The following is a 23,930-nucleotide window of genomic DNA, read 5'->3' as shown; positions in this document are numbered from 1 at the left end:
ATCAACCCTATCTGGTACGGATCCAACACCGGTGAGCAGTATTCAAGCAGTGGGCGAACAAGTGTACTGTAACCTACTTCCTTTGTGTGAATCTTCTTTTGTTTTCGGGCTGCATTTTCTTAGGATTCTTCCAATGAATCTCAGTCTGACATATGCTTTACCGACGATTAATTTTATATGGTCATTCCATTTTAAACCACTCCTAATGGCTACTCCCAGATAATTTATGGAATTAACTGCTTCCAGTTGCAGACTTGCTGTATTGTAGCAAAATGATAAAGGATCTTTCTTTCTATATATTCACAGCACATTACGCTTGTCTACATTGAGATTCAGTTGCCATTCCGTGCACCATACGTCAATTCGTTGCAGATCCTCCTGCATTTCAGTACAATTTTCCATTGTTACAACCTCCGAAACACTACAGCATCATCCGCAAAAAGCCTCAGTGAACATCCGATGTTATCCATAAGGTCATTTATATATAAAAATCGCTCTCTATATACTCTATCTGATTAGTGTTCGGGTTTAGCAAGCTTGTATTTCATTCACCAAAAGGTTTTTGTAGCTTATATGTTCTTCAAATTTACTTTATGGGTCAGGTACTGTGTGATTGTGACGAAGGCATCATGTGAGTTATTCAGCACTGATCTTATTGTTCTGTGTAAAACTTTGGTATTCTGTGATGTCACGTATCCATACTGCCCCAGCTGGTGGACCCACCGAGCCACGCCTCCGGTGGTTCTGGACTAGCAGCACCCTCTGCCGCGGCCCGCCTCACCACGCCTCCGGTGGTTCTGGACTAGCAGCACCCTCTGCCGCGGCCCGCCTCACCATGCCTCCGGTGGTTCTGGACCACCAGCACCCTCTGCCGCGGCCCGCCTCACCACGCCTCCGGTGGTTCTGGACTAGCAGCACCCTCTGCCGCGGCCCGCCTCACCTGACTTCGAGGCCCTTCGCCATGACACCACACTGCTCGTGCCTAGCACAGTGAGTCTCATCCAAGTTGCTATTATGTGAGCCGGACTCTAATTCTTGCTACATTGTTTGTAATGCTTCTATTGAGAAATACAATTTAAGGAAATCTCCTCTTTGTTGTGTTACCTCGTTCGCCAATCATCCCTGCTCCGGTCCGACATTCCTAGGACGACAGCTGCCGCTCCACTCTGGAGCCCACGTCTCCTCACCGTTGTGTACAAAATCAGACACAACATATTCTTGAGATCTAAAAAAAATTGCGAGGATAAAGATAATCAAAAATCTTTATTTAACTTCCATTCTTTCACGAATTTAATTAAATGATATGTATGAATGCGATGGCAGCACTAAGTTACCACGAGGCCTTGTATCACTGCCTCGTGCAAAAGCATTAGGAGAAATGTTCTCTTACCTTTAATCCAACCAACAGTTCTTTCAGAAGCTCTTCTTCCCTCATATGAATTACTGAGACTGCAAAGAATTCTTCCACTTTCGTAAGTTACACTGAAGCGCCAAAGAATCTGATATAGGCATGCGTATTCAAATACAGAGATATGTAAACAGTCAGAATATGGAGTTGCAGTCGGCAATGCCTATATATGGCAACAAGAGTCTGGCGCAGTTGTTAGATCGGTTACTGCTGCTACAATGCCAGGTTATCAAGCTTTAAGTGAGTTTCAACCCGGTGTTATAATCGGCACTCGAGCGATGGGACACAGCATATCCGAGGTAGCGATGAAGTGGAGATTTTCCCGTACGATCATTTCACGAGTGAACCGTGAATATAAGGAATCTCGTAAAAAATCAATTCTCCGACATTCCTCCGGCCGTGAAAAGATCCAGCAAGAACGGGACCAACGACGACTGAAGAGAATCGTTCAAGGTGACAGAAGTGCAGCCCTTCCGCAAATTGCTGCAGATTTCAGTGCTGGGCCATCAACAAGTGTCAGCGTGCGAACCATTCAACGAAACCTTGTCGATATGGGCTTTCGTAGCCGAAGGCCCAGTCATGTACCCTTGATGACTGCACGGGACAAAGCTTTCTGCCTCGCCTGGGCCCGTCAACACCGACATTGGACTGTTGATGACTGGAAGCACGTTACCCGTCCCACGAGTCTCGTTTCAGATTGTATCAAGCTAGTGGAGGTGTGCGGGTATGGAGACAACCTCATGAATCCATGAATCCTGCCTGTCAGCAGGGGATTGTTCAAGCTGGTGGAAGCTCTATAATGGTGTGGGGCGTACGCGGTTGAAGTGACGTGGGACCCCTGACAGTCTACATACGACTCTGACAGGTGACACGTAAGCATGGCTCCAGGAACACTCTTCTGAGTTTAAACGCTTCTGTTGGCCACCAAACTCTCCAGACATGAACATTATTAGGCATATCTGGGATCTACATCTACATCTACATCCATATGATTACTCTGCAATTCACATTTAAGTGCTTGGCAGAGGGTTCATCGAACCACAATCATACTATCTCCCTACCATTCCACTCCCGAACAGCGCGCGGGAAAAACGAACACCTAAACCTTTCTGTTCGAGCTCTGATTTCTCTTATTTTATTTTGATGATCATTCCTACCTATGTAGGTTGGGCTCAACAAAATATTTTCGCATTCGGAAGAGAAAGTTGGTGACTGAAATTTCGTAAATAGATCTCGCCGCGACGAAAAACATCTTTGCTGTAATGACTTCCATCCCAACTCGCGTATCATATCTGCCACACTCTCTCCCCTATTACGTGATAATACAAAACGAGCTGCCCTTTTTTGCACCATTTCCATGTCCTCCGTCAATCCCACCTGGTAAGGATCCCACACCGCGCAGCAATATTCTAACAGAGGACGAACGAGTGTAGTGTAAGCTGTCTCTTTAGTGGACTTGTTGCATCTTCTAAGTGTCCTGCCAATGAAACGCAACCTTTGGCTCGCCTTCCCCACAATGTTATCTATGTGGTCTTTCCAACTGAAGTTGTTCGTAGTTTTAACACCCAGGTACTTAGTTGAATTGACAGCCTTGAGAATTATACTATTTATCGAGTAATCGAATGCCGACGGATTTCTTTTGGAACTCATGTGGATCAACTCACACTTTTCGTTATTTAGCGTCAACTGCCACCTGCCACACCATACAACAATCTTTTCTAAATCGCTTTGCAACTGATACTGGTCTTCGGATGACCTTACTAGACGGTAAATTACAGCATCATCTGCGAACAACCTAAGAGAACTGCTCAGATTGTCACCCTGTAATTTATATAGATCAGGAACAGCAGAGGTCCCAGGACGCTTCCCTGGGGAACACCTGATATCACTTCAGTTTTACTCGATGATTTGCCGTCTATTACTACGAACTGCGACCTTCCTGACAGGAAATCACGAATTCAGTCGCACATCTGAGACGATACCCCATAGGCCCGCAGCTTGATTAGAAGTCGCTTGCGTGGAACGGTGTCAAAAGCTTTCCGGAAATCTAGAAATACGGAATCAACTTTGAGATCCCCTGTCGATAGCGGCCATTACTATCTTGCGAATAAAGAGCTAGCTGCGTTGCACAAGAACGGTGTTTTCTGAAACCTTGCAACTTGCTGTTCAGAAGAGATCTCCACCTCCTCATACTGTTACGGATTTATGGACAGCCCTGCTGGATTCATGGTTGCTGTTCCCTACAGCACTACTTCAGACATTAGTCGAGTCCATAGCACGTGGTGTTGCGGCACTTGTGCGCGCACGCGGAGGTCCTACACGGTATTGTGCAGGTGTACCAATGCGCCCCTAGTCAAGGTGTGGTGGCACGGTAGCTCATCCTGTTTCGTCAGAGGGACAGTTACCCTCTGTAATAAAAATAAACTGAGTGAACGGATCAACGATTAACTTGAACGGGTAAATGTAAATGTGTGACTAGGGCCTCCCGTCGGCTAGTCTGCTCGCCGGGTGCAAGTCTTTCGATTTGACGCCACTGAGGCGACTTGAGCGTCAATGGGGATGAAATGATGATGATTAGGACAACACAACACCCAGTCCCTGAGCGGAGAAAATCTCCGACCCAGCCGGGAATCGAATCCGGGCCCTTAGGATTGACATTCTGTCGCGCTGACCACTCAGCTACCGGGGGGCGGACATCTTGAACAGGTGTCACGGGACGTCCGCCCCCAAAAAATGCAATGGACATTAACGAACAAAATAAAAGAAAGGTGTAGTGTCTTTGATTAGTAATCAAAATGTATTCGGTCCCGGCTTCGAATCCCGCAACCGCTTACATTTTGAATAATAATATGCATTGGTGGCTGAAGACTTTCGGCATAATAAAACACCCTCGTTCTGCCAACAGCCTTGTCAAAGAGAGCGGAGGAGCGGACAGTTTAGGGCCACTCTCTTGTCCTTGGGATGTGAAACTGCCCCTGAAGGCGGAAGAATCAGCAGTGATCAACGACATGAGGATGCCGAAAGCAATAAAACCACCGTGATGATGATGTTTGGTTTTGGGGAGCTCAACTCCGCGGTCATCAGCGCCCGTACACATTCCCAATCTGTACACAGTCCAATCTAGCTATTTCCACTCGCGATCATGGAATGATGAGGAAAACACAAACACCGACTCCCCGAACAGAGAAAAATCCCCAGCCGGGCTGAGAATCGAACCTGGGACCCCCTGATCCAGATGTAGCAATGCTAGCCACCAGCCCACGGGCTGCGGACGAAAACCCCTGTATTAGAGACACATGTGCATGGACAGGACATGTGACCCGTAACTGAAGAAGTGTCACGATGACCTCTTCGTTGGCAGAATATTCCGGACTAGCCCCCATTCGGATCTCCGGGAGGGACTGTCAAGGGGGAGGTGACCATGAGAAAAAGATTGAATAATCAACGAAACGATAACGTCCTACGAGTCGGGGCATTGAATGTCCGAAACTTGAACGTGGTAAGGAAGTTAGAAAATCTGAAAACGGAAATGCTAAGGCTCAGTCTAGATGTGGTAGGGGTCAGTGTAGTGAATTGGAAAGAAGACAAAGATTTCTGGTCGGGTGAGCAGAAAAGCAGCAGAAAATGGTATACCTGGAGTAGGATTTTTTATGAATAGGAAGATAGGGCATCGAGAGCGTTTCTGTGAACAGTTCATTGGCAGGCTTATTCTCATCAGAATCTACAGCAAACCAACTACGACAACGGTAGTTGCCGGCCGCGGTGGTCTAGCGGTTCTAGCCGCGCAGTCTGGAACCGCGCGACTGCTACGGTCGCAGGTTCGAATCCTGCCTCGGGCATGGATGTGTGTGATGTCCTTAGGTTAGTTAGGTTTTAGTAGTTCTAAGTTCTAGGGGACTGATCACCACAGATGTTAAATCCCATAGTGCTCAGAACCATTTGAACCATTTTTGACAACAATAGTTCAGGTATGCATGCCGACGTCACAAGCTGAAGATGAAGAAGGATATGGGCTTGGGACAAGGAATGAAAGAAGAGAAAGACTAATTGACTTCTATGATAAATTTCAGCTAGTAATGGCGGATACTCTGTTCAAGAAGCAGTAGAGGACGAGATGTACTTGGAAAATGCCGGGTGGCACGGGAAGATTTCAGTTAGATTACATTATGCTCAGACAGAGATTCCGAAATCAGATACTGCATTGTGAGGCGTACCCAGGAGCAGATATAGGCCTAGATCACAATGTAGGAGTGATGAAGGTTAGGCTGAAGTTCAAGAGATTTTCAGGAAGGGTCAATATGTAAAGAAGTGGGATACGGAAGTACTAAGGAATGGCGAGATACGCTCGAAGTTCTCTGAGGTTATATATACGGCCATAAGGAATAGCTCACTAGCAGTACAGTTGAAGAGGAATGGGCATCTCTAAAAAGGGCCATTACAGGGGTTGGAAAGAAAAATATAGGTACTAAGAAGGTAACCGCGAAGAAAGCATAGGTAACAGAAGAAATACTTCAGTTGATCGATGAAAGGAGGAAGTATATAAATGATTGTTGGAAGGACAGACTCAGCATAGAAGAAAGTCAAAACAGCCTTCAGTGACACTAAAAGCGAGGTTGGTAACATTAAGTGTGCCACGGGAATTCCATTGTTAAATGCAGAGGAGAGAGAGGATAGGTGGAAAGAGCACATTGAAGGTCTCTATGAGGGGGAAGATTTGTCTGATGTGATAGAGGAAGGAAAAGGAGTCGATTTAGAAGAGATAGGGGATCCAGTATTAGATTCAGAATTTAGGAAAGCTTTGGAGGACTTAAGGTCAAATAAGGCTGTCGGGGAATGAAGACTCCTACGCCATCTGTTGGCAGTTCTGTTAAGTCTGTACATTGTGCTGCCCTCTGCAGCAGATATATTTCAACTGTAACTGTAAAATGGACGTGTGAGAATAAAGGTGTATGTGAGCAGAAGTTTACTGTGTCCTTGATTTCACTAGTGTGTAGCAACATTTTGGTGCCGAAACCTGGGAGAACATGAAGAGATAGAGTGCTACTACACATTAAAGAGGACTCGACGCTGGCGGAGAAGGTTTTGAGCGACTTCAATCTCAAAATCCGGTCACGTCACGCCACGTTCAGCTCACACAGATAAGTTGCGGCATTGCTCTGAAACTGTAGCAAAGGACACTGCGGGGCGATTGATTTGTATGTGATGTTACTTGGTGCATGTTTGTTGGTGGCAGAGCAATAGAGGGCAGTTGGCGTATTATTTGCAAGGCACAAAGGGGACTTGCTAAAGTATTGGTAGACTGCAGCGCCATCTGTTAGCAACAGCGACCACTACTAAAGGTCGCGGGAAGTTGAAAACTGCACGGTCGCGCCATCTGTTGAGAACTACAAACACCACTAGGGGGCTGCTAACGGTTCACACTCCTGGACAGCGCCATCCCTTAGCGATAGCATCCAACTGACGGGGTGTCTTGACCTTGAACGCACTCTCGCGACAGAAAGCAAAACCACCAACTCACCATGGCAGAAGCAGTAGCTCCGAACTTGGGGAGGCTGCGCCGGAAGCGGACGACCTTGTGATCGAATGCGACGCGTTTCGTCAGCCAAATAAACGCCTTCGATGGTTCTACAGCTGCAGAAGAAGTAGAACACTTCCAGGAACGCCTACAGGAAACATTAGAAGAGTTGAGCCGACTCAACGATACAATACAGGACTTGCTGGATGACTCTGAATACGAAGCCGACACGGAAGCTTGTGAGGAATATACTGATAAATGCAAACGCGCCCTCCGAAAGGCGAAAGGCCTTCTAGGAGGAGCGCGCTCAGGGGACAGGAATGCGACGTCAGCGGCTCAACAACACGCCTGTATGGACATAAAATTGCCTACTATCAAACTGCACGCATTCTCAGGGGATATAGAAGCTTGGCCTCGATTTTGGGAGCAATTCACAGCTTCCATAGACGAGAATCCGATGGTGTCAACAATGAACAAGCATGTATTCCTCCGTGGTTACCTTGATGGGGAACCTAAGGACTTGGTCGATGGCATTGCTGTTACAGCTGATACATATGAGCAGACTAAGCAAATTTTGAAATCCAAATATGGGGATAAGAACAGAATTATCCAAAGTCACCTGGATTTCTTGGAGAATCTTAACACTTCGACTTCAGGCAGTCCAGAGGCTCTCAATTCCACCTACATTGAGTGCCATAAGCGCATCCAAGCACTACGAGCACTAGGAGAAAATGTGGACTCTTATGGGAGAGTGCTTGCACCCAAACTTCTTCGAGCCTTTCCTGAAGAAATTTGCAAAAATTGGCTTGTTCATGCCCGAAGGCAAAAGATTGAAGAAGGGAACCTCACCCACCTTATGGAGTTCATAAATGAAGAGGTGGAAGGAGCTATCAACACACGCAAAATTCGTGGAGATATTGTACCACACGAAAATTACGTACCAACTTCATCTGCCTTCCATGTAAGGGTTAAAACGAAGAGGGACAAGAAGAAACAACAGAATTCAGAGCCCTTCTGTGTGTATTGCGGCGAAAGAGGGCACTGGGGCCAAGACTGCCAAAAGATTGCAAGCTTGCAGGCAAGAATCGACGCCCTCAAGACAATGAACCGTTGCTTTCTATGCCTGAGACGTGGCCACAACAGAAATCAGTGTTTCAAACGGGGAAAGGCGTCCTGTGCGAAATGTAAGGGGGAGCATCACATTTCTATCTGCAGTAGCCATACCACAACAGTAAATAAAATTGAAACTATGACTTCTAACTTCACATACCTGCAGACTGCTCGTGTGAGTATCACAGGACCCACTGGTAAGAGCAAACAGACACGTGCCATCCTGGACACAGGGAGTCAATCGAGTTTCATTCACCATTCACTGATCGAATCTCTCCAACTAAGTGTCATTGGAAGCACTACTCTCGAGATAACTACTTTCGAATCCAGTTACAGTTCATCACTCTCACGGAAGAAGGTGCAGTTTAATATGGTGGGGTGCTCCACTAATTCCCACATATCAGTAACAGCCGTTGAAAGCACAAATAATTTTTCACAGCAACCAACAGTGCCACAAGATGTAGGAGATATGGTCTTGAGTGGTGGTACACCACTCGCAGATCCTAAAGGAGACACTGAAGATCTACCTATTGAGAGCCTGATTGGAGCTGATTATTACTGGAGAATCGTGACTTCGGAACAACCAATCAAGGTATCACCATCATTAGTTCTTCTCCCAACAATCTTTGGATATGTTCTCAGTGGAAACAGATCTAGCACCACCATCAACAGAGCAACTGTCAACTTTATTCAGGGCAGCTGCAGTGATATATCTGATGAGTCAGTGCGCCGATTTTGGGACCTGGAGACAATCGGGATAACAGGACATCAAGAGCGAGCATTAAAACCCATGGACCACCCTATTTATCAGGAATTCCGAGAATCATACTGTGTGGAATATGGTCGCAGAGTTGTATCTCTGCCTCGAAAGAAGGATATGCCTCTCTCCTGCAACCGCACAACTGCTGAAGCGCGTCTTCGCGCCTTACGACAAGCTGTTAGGAGAGTTCTTCACTCTTGCCTACCATGCAAGATAATACACAGTCGCCGGTATGAAGAGATGGAGGCCCCACTACCACTGGACAGAGTTCAGCCTTCAAGACCATTTGCAGTAACAGGCATCGATTTTGCCGGACCATTATATGTCAAATCTGGACATCAAACAAAAGGTTCCTACATGGTCCTATTCACATGTGCAACAACACGGGCCATTCATATTGAACTTGCAACTGACATGTCCACTGACAGATTTTTGATGGCCGTGCAACGCTTTGCAGGACGTAGGAGCCTACCAGTCACTGTCTACTCAGACAATGCTACAACATTCCATGCAGCCAACTCAGAGCTGGCAGAGCTTTTCAAAACCATGCAGCATACTGACGTACAGCTCTACTGTGCCCACCATGGAATCACTTGGAAATTCATACCACCACGTGCGGCTTGGTGGGGAGGCTGGTGGGAACGCACGATAGGCTCAGTCAAGCGCTGCCTGAGGAAAGTTCTTGGTCGCTCCCAGGTGGATGAAGAGAGCTTAAACACCACCTTGATCAGCATAGAAGCCGCAATAAACTCACGACCCATCACTCAAGGAGAGAGTGACACTGCACTGACGCCAGCCCACTTTCTAAATGGTGGGAAATTAGTAACAATTCCATGTGGGCCAGAGCCAGCAACTAGAAAGGACCTTGCCAAGGAGTTCCGACTCAGACAAAAGGTCAATGACGACATCTGGCGCAGGTGGAAGACAGAATACCTCCTGCTGCTAAGACAATATCATGAGGTGAAGGGATACCCTTCACAGAGGAAACCGAGAATTGGAGAGGTTGTTCTGCTCCAAGAAGACAGCAAACCACGGCACTTGTGGAAGAGGGCTGTGGTAGAAGAAGTGCGGCATGGCAGAGACAGTAAAATACGGTGCATCATCCTTCGCCAGCCAGATGGTATGAAGATCTATCGACCGGTCCAGCTGGTCATCCCCCTCGAGATGGACCAGGGTGGGGAGGATGTCGGGGAATGAAGACTCCTACGCCATCTGTTGGCAGTTCTGTTAAGTCTGTACATTGTGCTGCCCTCTGCAGCAGATATATTTCAACTGTAACTGTAAAATGGACGTGTGAGAATAAAGGTGTATGTGAGCAGAAGTTTACTGTGTCCTTGATTTCACTAGTGTGTAGCAACAAAGGCAGAAGGAATAGATAACATTTCATCAGAATTTCTATAATCATTGGGGGAGGTGGCAACAAAACGACTATTCACGTTGTTTTGTTGTGCAGAATATATGAATACGGGACATACCAAGTGACTTCCGGAAAAATATCATCGACACAATTCCGAAGACTGCAAGGGCTGACAAATGCGAGAATTATCGGACAATCAGTTGATTCATCCGAGTTGCTGACAAGAATAATATACAGAAGAATGGAAAATAATATTGAGGATGTGTTAGAGTGTTAGTAGATGAAGTTAAGGAATTCTGCTACCTAGGGAGTAAAATAACCAATGACGGACAGAGCAAGGGGGACGTCCAAAGCAGACTAACAGTGGCAAAAAGGACATTCCTGGCAAAGAGAAGTCTACTAGTATCAAACATTGGCCTTAATGTCAGGGAGATATTTCTGAGAATGTACGTCTGGAGTACAGCATTGTATGTTAGTGAAGCATGGACTGTGGGAAAACTGGAAAGGAAGAGAATCGAAGCATTTGAGATGTGGTGCTACAGAAGAATGTTGAGAATTAGGTGGACTGGTGAGGTAAGGAATGAGGAGGTTGTGCGCAGAATAGGGGGGGGGGGGGGGGGGAATATGTGGAAAACACTAATAAGAGAGAAGGGGCAGGATTATAGGATATCTGTTAAGAGATGATGGAATGACTTCCATGGCACTATATGGAGCTGTAGAGGGCAAAAGCTGTAGAGGAAGACAGAGATTTGAATACATCCAGCAAATAATTGAGGATGTAGGTTGCAGGTGCTATTCTGAGATGAAGAAGTTGGCACAGGAGAGGAATTCGTGGCGGGCCCAATAAAACCAGTCAGAAGGCTGACGACCCCCCCCCCCCCCCCCAAAAAAAAAAAAACAAAGGAAACCAGTTTCTTGGGCCCTTCAGTGTATTTTTAGGTCTCGAAAGGTAAGACTGCTTAGACAACTTGAGGACAGCAGTTACTTCGTCAGCCTGACAGTATTGTCACGACTGAGGGCTGCGATCGCCCCGTAATAAGGAGGTCGAGAGTAGAGTGAGGGTGAGTGGTCCAGTGTATGCCTGGAAGCATCACTGATACAGTGACATCTGCAATAACATTAACTGGTTGACCAGAGCGCCACTCTTACCGTTGTGCACGAAGTACTTCAGAGCTGCAGGCGGCAGCTGCGTGCATTTGCACATGCTGCGAAGGAATGCTGACGCTTCGGCAGCGATTCGTTGCGTCACCAGCGCACGTCAGTTCCGTGGCTGCGCGCTCAGCTGCCGACGGCCCGCACAGACATACTGCGATGACGCAGTGCGGTTACCGCCTCAGCGCTCTGGAAGACACTGTGTCGTGCACTGAGGTGGAGAATGCCGGCTGTCGTGAAGGCTAGGCCCTGGTCACCCACCATATACATCTCTACCCCGCAAGCCACCTATGGTGTGTGCCCGAGGGTACTTTGAGTACCTCTATCGGTTCACCCTTCTATTCCAGTCTCGTATTGTTCGTGGAAAGAAAGATTGTCGGTATGCCTCTGTGTGGGCTCTAATCTCTCTGATTTTATCCTCATGGTTTCAACGCGAGATATACGTAGGAGGGAGTAATATACTGATTGACTCCTCGGCGAAGGTATGTTGTCGAAACTCCAACAAACGGCCGTACCGAGCTACTGAGCGTCAATCCTGCAGAGTCTTCCACTGGAGTCTTATCTATCATCTCCGTAACGCTTTCGCGATTACTAAATGATCCTGTAACGAAGCACGCTGCTCTCCGTTGTATCTTCTCTTTCTCTTCTATCTACCCTATTTGGTACGGATCCCACACTGGTGAGCAGTATTCATGCAGTGGGCGAACAAGTGTACTGTAACCTACTTCCCTTGTTTTCGGACTGCATTTCCTTAGGATTCTTCCAATAAATCTCAGTCTGGCATCTGCTTTACCGACGATTAATTTTATATGGCCATTCCGTTTTAGATCGCTCCTAATGCCTACTCCCAGATAATTTATGTAATTAACTGCTTCTAGTTGCTGACCTGCTATATTCTAGCTAAATGATAAACGATCTTTCTTTCTATCTATTCGCAGCACATTTCACTTGTCTACATTGAGATTCAATTGCCATTCCCTGCACCATGCGTCAATTCGTTGCAGATTCTCCTGCATTTCAGTACACTTTTCCACTGTTACAACCTCTCGATATACTATAGCATCATCCGCAAAAAGCCTCAGTGAACATCCGATGTCATCCACAAGGTCATTTATGTATATTGTGAATAGCAACGGTCCTACGACACTCCCCTGCGGCACACCTGAAATCACTCTCGCTTCGGAAGACTTCTCTCCATTGAAAGTGACATGCTGTGTTCTGTTATCTAGGAACTCTTCAATCCAATCACATAATTGGCCTGATAGCCCATATGCTCTTCAATTGCTCATTAAACGACTGTGGGGAACTGTATCGAACGCCTTGCGGAAGTCAAGAAACACGGCACCTTCCTGGGAACCCTTGTCTATGGCCCTCTGAGTCTCGTGGACGAATAGCGCGGGCTGGCTTTCATACGATCGTCTTTTTCGGAACCCATGCTGATTCCTACAGAGTAGGGTTCTAGTCTCCAGAAAAGTCATTATACGCGAACCCAATACGTGCTCCAAAACTCTACAACTGATCGACGTTAAATATAGGTCTATAGTTCTGCACATTTGTTCGACGTCTCTTCTTGAAAACGGGGTGACCTGTGCCCTTTTCCAATCCTTTGGAACGCTACGCTCTTCTAGAGACCTACGGTACACCGCTGCAAGAAGGGGGACAAGTTCCTTCGCGTACTCTGTGTAAAATCGAATGTATCTCATCAGGTCTAGCGGCGTTTCCTCTTTTGAGCGATTTTAATTGTTTTTCTATCCCTCTGTCGTCTGTTTAGATATCTACCATTTTGTCATCTGTGAGACAATCTAGAGAAGGAACTACAGTGCACTCTTCCTCTGTGAAACAGCTTTGGAAAAAGACATTTAGTATTTCGATCTTTAGTCTGTCATCCTCTGTTTCAGTACCATTTTGGTCACAGAGCGTCTGGACATTTTGTTTTGATCCACCTACCGCTTTGACATAAGACCAAAATTTCTTAGGATTTTCTGCCAAGTCAGGACACAGAACTTTACTTTCGAATTCATTGAACGCTTCTCGCATAGCCCTCCTCACGCTGCATTTCGCTTCGCGTAATTTTTGTTTGCCTGCAAGGCATGGATCGACAAGGACTACAGCAGACAATCGCGAGTCAGCCACGAGGCTGCACGGACACGCCTCGCCTGGTCGGTGCGAAGATGGCAAGATGACAGCTTGCAGATCATCTACAATGGCACAGTAGTGGCGGAAGGCTAGCCGCTCTCCATTCGCTCTGACCCAGTGGGCAGTAGTGGCAGACAACAGCTGTGGCATGCACTACTTTGACTGCCTCTTGGTGTTGGAGTCAGCAAGCAAGTAACAGGTTGGTTGTCATCAATCAATGTGTCGTGGTTTCACTGAAACTCAACAGAGATTCATTCACTCTGGTTCTAGCGATGCAGACAGAACGGCAGCAGGATGGAATGTGTACTGGAGATCTGAAAGCCTCTCTTTTTAGTGGCTTGGGCTCTGGTTATTTAAGTGCATTTGCTCCCATTTATCTGACAGGTCAGTGCTCCTTGTGCGGCGGCGCGGTTCTTTCCGCCCCTTTATGACGGACCTGCACCTTCCTGTGAACATTGTCTCAGTATATAATCAGTAGGGAAGCCGAGCGAAACCTACTGTACTTTGACGTGAACCAGGCTGCAATTAAAGTCACTAATCTACGTTTCGGGAGAAAGTTTTCACACGAAATGAAAAGTTGGAAATTTTGTCCTTAATTAATATATTCTGAAACTTAGGTGAACATGTATCACTGTCAAGCCCGTGCTAGTCTTAACACAGTCACTCACAATCCCTTTCACTCACGTTAGCATGTTTATGGTGTTGCATTTCTCGAAAACGTAATAGCTACAAAAATACGTATTTTTTTTTTTAAATTGAGAATGCTGGCCAAATATTAAGTCTGTTGGTACCTAATGCATTCACAGTTTTTAGCCACCGACCTGCTCAATACGCCACGCGGAATATATGTCTTTTGTCGTCACAAAATTCACTTAAAAATTCCGAATTTTCTATACACCCATCGGAATAATTATGCCGTCACTTTACAACACTTTTGATGTATGAAACACTGCTAGATCCGGCAACTTACCGTTTCCATCGGAACTAGTACTACACACGTCCGAACTGTTTCATGGCTAGGCTCCGACTCCTCTCTAGAATACTCTAAGTCTTCTCTACCAGCTGAGAAAGGCGCGCGAAGAATATTGCTTTACCATTGGTCAGTTTATTCAACAGCCAATAGCAAAACAACATTCTCCCGCGTCAGTCCGCGCTTTTCATCAATAACCAATCGCAAAATACTAAACCTAACGACTGCACTTTTTACCGACGTAATTATCTAATATGCTGAAGTTCTGTTTATGCATAAAATTATTTACTATTGTTATTTATACCTGAATTAACTTTCCCTTTACCATAAACTTAGTTTACGAATCTATTCCACAAAAATCCTCTTTGTCCACATCATTACTTCTTCTAAATGTTCCCACACTTAATCCCTCTACATAACACGTTAAACAATTATCTTCATATTAACCTTAAACCATACTCACGCATCATTCATACTGCTAAAACACATTTGTGACATTTTACATACACAAAAAGACATAATAACACTTTATGAAAATACTAGAACAGTTTATGAAAAACATCCTATTACTTTAGTGCTCTCTAGTGGGCACAATCGAAACTAGATCACAGTTCCCCTCTATCGGCTGATACATAAACTACGAGCGCGTCGAGTATCGCGTAACCATCTGTCACTATCCAGCTCTGAGACACATCTCCCACTTAACCGCCTCCAAGGCAGGATCGGTATATAGCGCTGTTGTATTTTCAATATTGATTCTGGGTCGCAGAGTTCGGTCCCTTCTGCCTAAGCTTGATTTTGCAGTGCCGCTTGGTCGGTGAAGTCACAAGATGTTACCTCACCATGCCCTGTTAAGTAACACAGCGGTGCTTGCACTTCTGTCCACCCTTTCACCTACCACCACCCAGATGATGTCACCCATGCTGTCTCCTTCCTCCAGCAGACCTTGTCTGAGGCCGTGGAGGCCCACGTCCCTAGTGTCGCCATCCACCCCCAACGTCCTACCTTACCCCCACAGGCCATCCTCCTCCTCCGTGAATCCCACCGTCTCTACCGTGCCTTCCTCCACACGCGTGACCCGGACACACTACGACGCCACCGGCAACTCCAACGACACGTTCGCAATTTGCTCGCGGCTAAGAAACGCCTGGACTGGCGACAGACATGCACCCGTTTAAATGCTACCCTACCAATCAACTCGTCCAAGTTCTGGTCGGCCTTCCGTCGCCTTACCGGAACTAAACCCTCCCCCTACTATCCTCTTCTCCATGATGATCACTCCTTCCCTGACACCCTTAGTAAGGCCAACCACTTTGCCTCCTACCTCTCCGATGTATTTTCCATCCCAGATGATCCTCAGTTCGATTACTCCCTCTTCCCAGATATCCGCGATCGAACTGACACCTCTGTCCCTCCCCTCGCTCCTGGTTTCCAGTACTTGGACAACATTACACACACAGAACTCAATGCCCCTATCACTACACAGGATCTCATTACTACCCTCCGCACGAAACGCAACACCGCTCCTGGTCACGATCGTGTCACCTACCGCCACCTTCGTTAAGCTCCTGTCTCTTTCCTCTCCACCCTGGCCAGGCTCTACAATGTAGTCCTGTCCACCGGTTACTACCCCGATCTGTGGAAAACCTCCCGTATCCTGATGTTCCTTAAACCTGGCAAACCGCCGTCCGCCGTCTCCTCCTACCGTCCCATCAGCCTTACCTCGGTCTTCAGCAAGGTCCTGGAATCTATCCTCACCCGACGCTTCCACCAGCATCTCCGCCAGCACCGCCTCCTTCCCGTTACCCAGTGTGGCTTTCGGCCGTCCTTCTCTTCCGACGACCTTCTCCTTCACCTCACTCATCTCCTTTCCGAACAGCTTAATTCCCGTCGCTCCGCAATCTTCCTCTCCCTGGACCTCGAACGTGCATATGACCGTGTATGGCATTCTGGTCTCCTCTTCAAGCTCCAAACCTTCGCCCTTCCCATTAACTACGTCCGTCTGATTGGCTCCTTTCTCTCCCGCCGTCCTTCCTATGTCACCATCCATAACACCGATTCCTACACCTTTTTCCCCTCTGCCGGTGTGCCCCAAGGCTCCGTCCTCTCCCCCCTTCTGTACCTTTTGTACACGGCGGACATGCCGCCGCCGTCACCCCCCGTCCACCTTCTCCAGTTTGCCGATGACACCGCCTTCCTTGCCCTTGCCCCCACCCTGCAGCGCTCCCAACACCTTCTCCAATCCCATCTTGACCGGTTCACCGCTTGGTGCAACCAGTGGTTGCTCAAGGTCAATCCTTCCAAAACCCAGGCGATCATTGTAGGCAAGACCACCCCTTCCTTCCGCCTCCTTGATTTCTACATCACCATCTATGGCCGTCCTATCGCCCTCACTCCCACCCTTAAGTACCTTGGCGTCACCCTCGACCGTCGCCTCTCCTGGACTCCCCACCTCCGGACAATCCAAGCCAAGGCACGCTCCCGACTCAGTCTCCTCAAGCTCCTCTCCGGCCGTACGTGGGGTCTGGACCCCTCCACCATCCTCCACACCTATAAATCCCTCATCCGCCCTATCCTTTGTTATGCCCATCCGGCTTGGATCTCCACCTCCCCTACCTTTTATAAATCCCTCCAAATCCTTGAACGCCATGCTCTCCGCCTCACCTATCGCATCCGTCTCCCCTCCCCTACGCGGATCCTGTATGATCTCATCCCCTTCCCCCACCTCCTCCTTTTCCTTGAAAGGATACGGATCCTGTACACCTCCCGTAAACTCGATCCTCCTCACCTGCTCGTCTCCCCGATCCTCTCCCACCCCCGCCCGCTGCCGCGCCTGTATTCCCACGTCCCACCCGGTCTCCATCTCTCCACCCTCCTTACCCTCTCCCAAGGTGGCTTCCGCCAGCTCCCCCTCCCTGATGTTGTCCTCCTCCCCTCCATCTACCCCTCCTATCAACTTTGACCCTGCCCCCCCACTTCCGATGTCCTTTCCTTTAGGCACCCTCCCTCCCTTCTCTTTCCTTTTCCCCCCGTCCCCTCCCTCCACCCCTCTTCCCCCGGGCTTCCCCTCCCCCTTCCCCTCCCTGCCGTGCCCCTGGCATCTCTGCTCTGCTCTGCTCTCCCCTCTCCCTCTCCCCCTCCCCTTCCTCCTCCTCCTCCCTTGGCAGGTCCCCGGACTCGCACATGCTCAGTGAACATATCGCGCGCCGGAGATCATCGCCATCAGTGTCTCGTGTGTGTGCCTTCGTCTGTTTTAGTGTTCTTTCGTCGTCACGCCTCATCTGTTCACGTGTGCCGTCGCCGTCGTCCGTCTTCTGTGCGCCGTGTCAACGAGTGTTAGTGCATTTTCGTCCAGCGTGAACGGCTTCGTGTTTATTGTTTTTGTATCTACATTCTTTGCCCGCCATTTTTTTGTATTGTCTGTGTCACCTGTATATCGTACACTCCTGGAAATGGAAAAAAGAACACATTGACACCGGTGTGTCAGACCCACCATACTTGCTCCGGACACTGCGAGAGGGCTGTACAAGCAATGATCACACGCACGGCACAGCGGACACACCAGGAACCGCGGTGTTGACCGTCGAATGGCGCTAGCTGCGCAGCATTTGTGCACCGCCGCCGTCAGTGTCAGCCAGTTTGCCGTGGCATACGGGGCTCCATCGCAGTCTTTAACACTGGTAGCATGCCGCGACAGTGTGGACGTGAACCGTATGTGCAGTTGACGGACTTTGAGCGAGGGCGTATAGTGGGCATGCGGGAGGCCGGGTGGACGTACCGCCGAATTGCTCAACACGTGGGGCGTGAGGTCTCCACAGTACATCGATGTTGTCGCCAGTGGTCGGCGGAAGGTGCACGTGCCCGTCCACCTGGGACCGGACCGCAGCGACGCACGGATGCACGCCAAGACCGTAGGATCCTACGCAGTGCCGTAGGGGACCACACCGCCACTTCCCAGCAAATTAGGGACACTGTTGCTCCTGGGGTATCGGCGAGGACCATTCGCAACCGTCTCCATGAAGCTGGGCTACGGTCCCGCACACCGTTAGGCCGTCTTCCGCTCACGCCCCAACATCGTGCAGCCCGCCTCCAGTGGTGTCGCGACAGGCGTGAATGGAGGGACGAATGGAGACGTGTCGTCTTCAGCGATGAGAGTCGCTTCTGCCTTGGTGCCAATGATGGTCGTATGCGTGTTTGGCGCCGTGCAGGTGAGCGCCACAATCAGGACTGCATACGACCGAGGCACACAGGGCCAACACCCGGCATCATGGTGTGGGGAGCGATCTCCTACACTGGCCGTACACCACTGGTGATCGTCGAGGGGACACTGAATAGTGCACGGTACATCCAAACCGTCATCGAACCCATCGTTCTACCATTCCTAGACCGGCAGGGGAACTTGCTGTTCCAACAGGACAATGCACGTCCGCATTTATCCCGTGCCACCCAACGCGCTCTAGAAGGTGTAAGTCAACTACCCTGGCCAGCAAGATCTCCGGATCTGTCCCTCATTGAGCATGTTTGGGACTGGATGAAGCGTCGTCTCACGCGGTCTGCACGTCCAGCACGAACGCTGGTCCAACTGAGGCGCCAGGTGGAAATGGCATGGCAAGCCGTTCCACAGGACTACATCCAGCATCTCTACGATCGTCTCCATGGGAGAATAGCAGCCTGCATTGCTGCGAAAGGTGGATATACACTGTACTAGTGCCGACATTGTGCATGCTCTGTTGCCTGTGTCTATGTGCCTGTGGTTCTGTCAGTGTGATCATGTGATGTATCTGACCCCAGGAATGTGTCAATAAAGTTTCCCCTTCCTGGGACAATGAATTCACGGTGTTCTTATTTCAATTTCCAGGAGTGTATTATTGTACCCCTTAAGGGTGAAGAGCAGCGTATTATGCTGCTGCCAGCCCGCCTTGTATGAGGTGCTTAAAATTACAATAAAGAAAAAAAAATTGCACTTCTGTCTGGCCTGTTCCGAGGTCGATGATACGTCGTGTTGACGTAACGATTGGCGCGCCAGCCCAGCGCTAATTCACTCTGTTCCGAACTCACTGTTAGGACTGTAACAAACTTTTAAGCCTGCACAATAAAATTATTCTGTTATGCAACAATACGTTTTGTGATAATGTTATATTACCATCTCACCATAACCAAGTGTTACAGATGAATGACTAAATTCTCGATTTTGCTATACAGGGTGTCTCAGCAGGACTAGCCAATAGTCAGGGATATGAAAGGAAGGATGACTTGAAGCAAAAACCTTCATATACAGGGTGTTACAAAAAGATACGGCCAAACTTTCAGGAAACATTCCTCACACACAAATAAAGAAAAGATGTTATATGGACATGTGTCCGGAAACGCTTAATTTCTATGTTAGAGCTCATTTTAGTTTCGTCAGTATGTACTGTACTTCCTCGATTCACAATCAACATGTGTGGGCTGACGAGAATCCGCACGCAATTGTGCAATCACGTCATCAACACAGATTTTCTGTGAACGTTTGGGCAGGCATTGTTGGTGATGTCTTGATTGGGCCCCATGTTCTTCCACCTACGCTCAGTGGAGCACGTTATCATGATTTCATACGGGATACTTTACCTGTGCTGCTAGAACATGTGCCTTTACAAGTACGTCACAACATGTGGTTCATGCACGATGGAGCTCCTGCACATTTCAGTCGAAGTGTTCGTACGCTTCTCAACAACAGATTCAGTGACCGATGGATTGGTAGAGGCGGACCAATTCCGTGGCCTCCACACTCTCCCGACCTCAACCCTCTTGACTTTCATTTATGGGGGCATTTGAAAGCTCTTGTCTACGCAACCCCGGTACCAAATGTAGAGACTCTTCGTGCTCGTATTGTGGACAGCTGTGATACAATACACCATTCTCCAGGGCTGCATCAGCGCATCAGGGATTCCGTTCAAAATGGTTCAAATGGTTCTGAGCACTATGGGACTCAACTGCTGTGGTCATCAGTCCCCTAGAACTTAGAACTACTTAAACCTAACTAACCTAAGGACATCACACACATCCATGCCCGAGGCAGGATTCGAACCTGCGACCGTAGCAGTCGCACGGTTCCGGACTGCGCGCCTAGAACCGCGAGACCACCGCGGCCGGCTGGGATTCCGTGCGACGGAGGGTGGATGCATGTATCCTCGCTAACGGAGGACATTTTGAACATTTCCTGTAACAAAGTGTTTGAAGTCACGCTGGTACGTTCTGTTGCTGTGTGTTTCCAGTCCATGATTAATGTGATTTGAAGAGAAGTAATAAAATGAGCTCTAACATGGAAAGTAAGCGTTTCCGGACACATGTCCACATAACATATTTTCTTTCTTTGTGTGTGAGGAGTGTTTCCTGAAAGTTTGGCCGTACCTTTTTGTAACACCCTGTAGATATTTGCCCTATTCTGTATATATTCCAAGATAGAAAACGTTCAATGTAGGCCTACATAATTATTTTTTTTTGTTATTACTCAGTACATTGTCAGGTTTAACCCGCTAACGCGCTGTTTCCTGGACTCGGGTAGGCGTTCTGGCCCCAGATCGAATCCGCCCGGCGGATTAACGACGAGAGCCGATGTGCCGGCCAGCCTGGATGTGGTTTTTAGGCGGTTTTCCACATCCCTCTATGTGCATACCGGGCTGGTCACCATGTTCCGCCTCAGTTACACGGCTCGCAGACATCTGAACACTTTTGCACTGTTCCATGGCTTACACTCGACGCAGACAGCTGGGGTACGCTAATTCCGTCCCAGGGGGTACAGGGGGGCATCCGCGCCCCCCCTCCCTTCACCATTAACATGCCAAATACGATTAACGATGGCTGACCCTGCGTAACTGCGGGACAAGGCTCAAGCGATAGATAGATAGATAGACAATTAGATAGATAGATAGATAGATGGTACATTGTCAGGTTTACACAAGCACATATATACATTAGTACGTAACAATTAAAACATGCATTATGCAAATTGTGAACTGAATAAACGTATTTTAACATTATCTGTAGGCATTATCGTACACGTCACATTACAGCGCCGACAGGAATTCTTTGACAATACTAGGAGCACTACCATCACTGAGTATATATCATACCTGCATGGTATTCATTAATGTAGCCAGTATGTGCACAAACACGGTTCACCGATGTTTACTTCTAAAACACTCTCAATCCCTTCCACCGGTGCACTCACGACACATCACGAGCAACTGGGAGTTTAGCGGACTCACCGTATGCGAAAAGACTAAAAGCATCGAGGTAGTACTGGCTAGAATAAGATGCCAAGGAGATTGGGTGGGTAACACACAAACGTACGCGCTACTAGCCCAAAAACAAATGTGCATTAAATGAGTTGTATCTTGGAAACCATTCGGGATAGGGCATATGTCAATACGAAATTTTTTGCTTAAAATGAGCGTTCTTGTCATATCATAGAATATTGACCACTCCTTCCGAGACCTTCTGAGCATATTAAACTTACGTGGTGCTTATGGGATTCAGTTTCAAGTGGAAACCTAACGTTCACTGATACACTGAGATGAGGGAAGTCATGGGACACATCCTAATATGATGTCGGCCCTTCTTTTGCCCTGCGTAGTGCAGAAGCTCGATGCATCATGGACTCAACAAGTCGTTGGAATCCCCTACAGAAATACTGAGTCATGTTGCCTCTATAGCCATCAATAATTGCGAAAGCGTTGTGGTGGAGGAGTTTGTCCACAAACTGACCTCTCGATCAAGTCCCATAAAGGGTTTCATGTCGGGCGATTTGAGTGCGCAACAAATTCGCTCGAATTGTCCAGAATGTTCTTCAAGCCACTCATGACAACTGTGGCCCAGTGACATGGTCCATTGTCATCCATAAAAAACTCTTGTTTGGGAACAAGAAGTCCATAAATGGCGCAAATGGTCTCCAAGTAGCAGAATACAGGGTGATTCAAACAGAATACCTCAACTTTACGAATTTAAAACTCTGCAACGACAAAAGGCAGAGCTAAGCACTATCTGTCGGCGAATTAAGGGAGCTATAAAGTTTCATTTAGTTGTACATTTGTTCGCTTGAGGCGCTGTTGACTAGGCGTCAGCGTCAGTTGATGCCGAGTCGTCGCTCCGGCAGCGCGCAGAGATGTCGTGGGCACGCCCGGAGTTCCGAGGATCGTTGAGCAGAGCTATGGGTGTGGCGGATCGCCGTTCGGCCGAGCCCGCTCGGTCGACGGCCCCATCCGGCCCCCCAAGTACGACGACTGGAGAAGTTGGCGTGGCAGACCGCCGTCCGGAGGAGCGTGCTCCCCCGGCGGCCCCGTCTGACCCGCCGTCTACGACGACTCGGCCTTCGAACCCGGACCTCGAGTCAGGAGAAGACGACGATGTTATCGTCAACTTGGCAGATTTCCTGCCCACGAAGAACGGGAAAAGGACGGCAGCCAGCGCACCGCATCTCCCAGACGGCGGGCTACGCAAGCGGTCCTACACCACCGCAGCTACCGGCGCCAAAAAGACGCCAAAGAAGAGGAGGCAGCTCGCTGTCTCTACAAACGGGGGCAGACGGCGCGCCCTACCAGACGACAGCGGTGCTGGATCGACATGGACGACCGTCACGTCGAAACGTGCGGCCAGACCACGGACGACGCCCTCACCGCCGCCCACATCGACCGCAAACCGCTTCGGGGCACTTGCGGTCGAAAATACTACTGAACAGCCTACTCCAGAGCGGTCGGCGCCCACGGCCGCCGCCAAAGCAGGCTGTTCAAATGATGATGATGACGAAGAAGCCGTCCCCACCACCGGACGGTCACACCGGAGGCCGCCGCCCATAGTCTTCGAGGTGGACGACTGCCGACTTCACCTTGCGAGCTGCAGCAGGGAACCTGGTGCGGCTACAGGTCGCCAACACAGAAGATTACATCAAGGTGACGAGCGAGGCGTCAAACCAGGGCCTCCACTGGTTCACACACGCCGCCGTCCCCGAGCGACTACTGAAGATTGTCTTTAAGGGACTACCGATGGCAGCTCAACCGGAGCTGCTACGAGAGGAGCTGACAGACCTCGACTTCAGCGTGCGCAACGTGACGCGCGTGAAGTCGCACGTCAGCCACAAGGAGTCGCCGTCACTTCTGGTTATCGCCACCGATACACCAGAAAACAGGCGGCTCTACCAGGTGACGAGGGTGGCCAACACTAAGCTCACCGTCGAAAACTTGAAACAGAAGAGGGGCCTGGTACAATGCTTCCGCTGCCAGGGGATGGGGCACGTGGCTCGCCACTGCTCCTTCCCCGAGAAGTGCGTGAAGTGCGCCGGGGCCCATGCCAGCAGACTTTGTCCGCTACCGAGGTCGCACACGCCCAAGTGTGCGAACTGCAGCGGCCCACACGTGGCGAGCTACCGCGGCTGCAAAGTCTTCAAAGCCGCAATAGCTCGCCAGAACGGGCAGCAGGCCACGAGGACTGCCGACCGCTCCCTCCGCCGTCCGCGCCCAGGCGCAAAACAAGCGAGGCGGCCGGCAC

At 48.9% G+C, this 23,930-nt stretch overlaps 2 protein-coding genes across 2 annotated transcripts; both read left to right on the top strand.

The window, feature by feature from the left end:
* Window positions 1-685: 685 nt before the first annotated feature.
* On the top strand, window positions 686-9,990 carry LOC126237543 (uncharacterized). The gene is made up of 2 exons (XM_049947729.1): window positions 686-990; window positions 9,222-9,990. The coding sequence occupies exons 1-2, from the start codon at window positions 686-688 to the stop codon at window positions 9,988-9,990; spliced, it is 1,074 nt and encodes a 357-aa protein (XP_049803686.1).
* A 12,561-nt stretch (window positions 9,991-22,551) lies between these two features.
* On the top strand, window positions 22,552-23,418 carry LOC126237542 (proteoglycan 4-like). Its single transcript, XM_049947728.1, has one exon. It carries the CDS (start codon window positions 22,552-22,554, stop codon window positions 23,416-23,418), a length of 867 nt encoding a protein of 288 aa, XP_049803685.1.
* The last annotated feature ends 512 nt before the right edge of the window (window positions 23,419-23,930 follow it).

This window comes from Schistocerca nitens, chromosome 2, assembly GCF_023898315.1.
Source record: "Schistocerca nitens isolate TAMUIC-IGC-003100 chromosome 2, iqSchNite1.1, whole genome shotgun sequence".
Lineage (NCBI taxonomy): Eukaryota > Metazoa > Arthropoda > Insecta > Orthoptera > Acrididae > Schistocerca > Schistocerca nitens.
Note: the sequence above shows the minus strand (reverse complement) of the source record. Positions and strands in the feature narration are given on the sequence as shown.